At 36.3% G+C, this 4,506-nt stretch overlaps 1 protein-coding gene across 1 annotated transcript in view; it reads right to left on the minus strand.

Moving 5' to 3' along the window:
- The window catches only part of PTPRR (protein tyrosine phosphatase, receptor type R), a 302,767-nt gene that overhangs the window by 24,368 nt on the left and 273,893 nt on the right, over positions 1-4,506 (minus strand). Inside the window, exons 12-13 of the mRNA XM_019514731.1 lie at positions 1,670-1,780; positions 345-502 (exon numbers count right to left, since the gene is read on the minus strand). Of these exons, the coding sequence (XP_019370276.1) occupies positions 345-502; positions 1,670-1,780 (269 nt within the window). The remainder of the gene's footprint in view (positions 1-344; positions 503-1,669; positions 1,781-4,506) is intronic.

Below are 4,506 nucleotides of genomic sequence, written 5' to 3' on the forward strand. Positions count from 1 at the left end.
ATATGCCTGAAGAAGGGTGATTGCACCCAAAAGCCTGATAAGAACTCTTTTCAAAGAACCAATCCTCAGAACTAGCTTTCAAATGCTTAAATTCCTTAATACAGTAGCAGAATTTGGGATTAGTTCAGGAACTAGTCCCATTTAAAAAGTACTACATTTCTAAAATATATTAATGTAAACTAACAATCAGCATTTAATAAAAGCATGTGGATAAACATTTTTTTTAGCATTTCCAAAAAAACCCAATACAAAGAGGAAAGGGCCTTTAAGATAGAATTTTTTTCTATAAGCCCCTATAGAAGTTTGCTTGCAATAATAAATTTAAGAAAATATGAGGAGATTACCTGCAGTGCACAATTACAGGACCTCTGCCAGGTGATGCCATCCTATCCTCTTCAACGTCCAGCATCAGCTGCAGAAGAGGCTGAGCACTGTCTGGGGTTTTGTGGTCAGGCCAGGATGTGTACCAATAGTGTTTCACATTTCGTGACTGACTCCCTTGCTGAAAGCGATTTAAAGATATGAATTGTGCATTTTGGACGAACAATTTTTAGCATTTATTTCTGTCTAAATTACATTAAACCCTGGAAACCAAAGGAAGGAATATGTACATAGGCTGGCACAATTTAACCCAAGGGTGGCTGAAAATATATTATCATGCCAAATACCAATGGTAATCCAGAACATCCAACATCTGATAAACTGAATGCCTTGGTACTCAGGTCCAGATTGTCTCCCACTCCAGCTATTTAGCTGTGCTCCTCAGTGGGCTGTCTAGTGAACTGGGAATTATTGGACCATTCTGACATCACCTTTTCTCTGTCCTTTCCAACGTGGGATAGGGATGGAAAGACTGGCAAAGGAGAAGTGGAATCAGGCCAGAATCTGGCCTTCTATCGTCTTTCATATTTATGAAACAGCTTAATTTATCTACTCTTTATCCTTACCATCAGAGGTTTTACTACAATACCTAGATACAGAACACACATGAAGAGAACTAACTACCACATGGGCTAGAGCAATCATTTCTCTCTTCCACCCTGCGGTCTCCAAGCTGTTTCAGGGACAGGAGATAGTTACCATATTGTGGGCAGTTATGGAATAATTTGCTAATAGTAGCAGTTTCTTCCTAATTCCAGACAGTTCAAGTTTAGTTCATGCTTCAAGGCATTACGTTGGTATCCCTTTAGGACTGAAACTCTTGAGGTCCCTTCAAGCCCCTTTTTCCTTATGATCATAATCTTTTATTTTTATCTTTTCTGATGGGCCATGAACATCATCTTCATTCAAATCAACCTTTAATGTTTCTTTGAATTCTGTTAAACTTCAGGGGTCTGAGTTTCAATTAAAGTAAAAGCTCTATACATCACTCTAGCCATGTGAAGAATTCCTAAAGTACTATAAGAGGGTGAAATTTATTCCAATTTTAAGGCCTGTTAATGCTGCCAGACTTATACAGAATAGCTTTAGTATAAATATTATTGGGAGCTGGTTTCACTTTTTCCTTGTAGATGTGAGTTCCACAGGTCATTTATTCATCATGCCAAAAACATATATCTCCCTTTTCAGTTTTAAACTGATTGCCTTTCAGTTTCACTTAATATCCATCATGGAAGAATTACAGATATTTGAAGGACATTTATCTATGACCGGCACAGAACATTGTTACCTTTAATGTAAGGTTGCGAACAGTATAGTTCTCACATTCTTGCACATTGGTAACAAGGACTTCAACTTTCCCATATATTCCTCTTTTTTCTGGCCAATAGAGCACACATTTCTGAAATGGAAATACCAGTGGCATCAAATAATCAGTGATTCATACTGATATCTGATTCTTACTAGCACTTATTTGTCTGACAAGCAGAGATTAAAGCAATCAAGGCAGTATTCACATATCCTTAGCATAAAACATTCTAAGTAGCATGCTGTAGGCAGCTGAATTAATGTTTTGGGGCCTAATTCTTAAAAATGTTGGATTATTTTAAGCCCAGCTAAAGCATCTGTGGTAACCAGGCCTAAAATGCCTTAACTTGGATGCCCCTAAGGCAGAGGCATAATCCATAATCAAAGGATCTTTTTGAAAGTATTTACCTTAAAATATGAATCCAGACTATACTATGGGACACTCTGAATATAATTATAGCTATTCAGAAACACAACCAAGTTCAAATGAAGACAAATATTTTACAGCAAGGATAAATTACAAATTAAGGGTAGATTTTTTTTTAACGAAACATTTTATAAGTTTATGCAGTTAAATCTTAAATATGGTTTCTCTTCAAGCAGAAGACCCTGTAAATGGGGACTGAATAAGGGACTTAGAATGCATCTAATGCTTAACAAGAATTTTAACTCTATTTACTATTGAGAGCCCTGATTGAAAGCATTTAGGTGTAGTCTTACAACCTGATGAATTCAAAAACATAAATACTTTGGTAAGTCAAGGCCTAACAAGGGAGAATTTTAACTAAGTGGTAATGAAAATCAAAAAGTTCACTGTCTTGACTAAATTTTGTGAACAATTCTATGAGTACAGAGCATTGTTATGGAACTAGTAAAGTACTATACTATGTGAACAAGTTACCTGCTAAACATCTGCTCAAAGAAAGATGCAGATGCAGAGGCAGATAACACTTATAAAGCAAAATCTATCTATTGTGCAGTACTATGTGATGTATCTATCTATTGATACATCACAGCTGCTAATGCATAGTCATTTCAAATAGGATTCAAACCAAATTCACGCTGAAATCCAACATTGTAAAATGCAATGACAAGGAAAAAAAACAAACCCCAAAACAAAGTTTTCTATGACCACTGTATCTACAAGAATGTTATCTGTTTAAGAAGTCTTGATGCAAGAGAGAGAGATTCAGAGAGCAGCTACTTATCAACTCTTATTATATAACGAAATGAAATAATCACTTCAATATCATATGCCACCATAAAACACAATTTTCAGTAAATATTACTAGAGGTAAGGGAAAAATCAGTATAGTTCCATTTAAATGCATGGACTGATCATCTAGCAAGATATTTAAACTTCTAGACAACCTGATAGCCCAATAGCTGATTGAGCTGAATACAAACACCTCTACAGTATAAACACTTTTCTAAAAATAGATGCTTATTACCTTAGTACTCTGAGATGTATGAAAGCCACATATTTCTGAAACTCAAGTTATACTGACCAATCTACTTCGTTTCATTCAAAGATGTCATCATTTGCATTTTAAGACTTGAAGAATTACTGTGCATCTTAAACTTGCCTGTCTGAAGGTACCAAGAATGCTGACAAAATGCTCTCAGAAATGTATGTGACAAAAGCATTCAAAAGTTCAAATCACCCAATGTGACACATGCAGCCACTATCAGCTCTGAGATCTAAAAGACATGCCCCTCCCTGGGATTGTAGCTTTCGTTGCTAATATGGGAAAAGAAAAGTCAAAATATACAGTTGCACCCTGACTATCAACAATGGTACAGTCAGTCTCTAAGACTTCTTGATAAATGAGAGTACTGTACTCTGCATGCCGAAAACTTCAGGAGCTCTGAAAGTATGTTTATCTTGACTCTCTGCTAGCACGGTAATTGGCAGCTTGCACTGGCTGGACATTGCAATTGTTCATTAAGACAGTCCTCAGTTAATAGCTTCAATATCCTATCAACTTTTAGTAAAACATAATGGCTGTTTTTAAGCACAGCCTCCATGTATCTTTTGAAACCTCTCTATTTGTTATAACCAAAAAAAGAAAGAAAATAAAGCTGTAATCAGTTGGTTCATACTCTTCTAAAAAAGCAAATATCTCAGAAAAGATTTATTACAATACAGATAGAAATTGCGGAGCATAGACACAATAGTGCAGAAATTTCACAGAACTGTAAGTCTGAAAGAAGCAACTTGCTCAAAACCATTAACTTCACTGGCAAGAAAACTTTATTAGGCAAGGTATACCTGTTCAAAACTCAGCCAGTGTCTAACCATTGTACTAACTAACCTGGCATATATTGTCAGGAAACACTTATTGCATTGGATATGGCTACTGTGTTTATGAATATAGAGAGGTTTTTCTAGATCTTTACTTGGCATGTCTACACGTGCATTTACATCACATTAAATTTACTGCTCAGTAAACAGAAATAGGTCAGTGTCTACAGGTGCAGGCGTTAAAGCATATTAACACTATACGTGGTCTGATTTGGGATTGAGGTTAGATCCAAGTCAGTCCCCATGCACAGCACTATTGTGTAGTAAGGTGTCTACATGTGTGTTACTGAGCAGTAACTCGTTGACATCATACAGGGATCAAATTTACGCTGAAGACGGCATAAGTCACCATAGTTACGGCACAGTATGGGTTTGCGTGTGTAGATGCATGCTCATACTGCACAGAAATTTTAGGTTACTGCATGGTAATTTAAGTTCCTGAGCAATAACTGTGCAGGTGTAGATGCACCCACTGAGTAATAGTTTCATAGTTTCATAGTTTCTAGGGTCGGAAG

The sequence above is a fragment of the Gavialis gangeticus genome, unplaced genomic scaffold, assembly GCF_001723915.1.
Source record: "Gavialis gangeticus isolate Ggan-Ray unplaced genomic scaffold, GavGan_comp1, whole genome shotgun sequence".
Lineage (NCBI taxonomy): Eukaryota > Metazoa > Chordata > Crocodylia > Gavialidae > Gavialis > Gavialis gangeticus.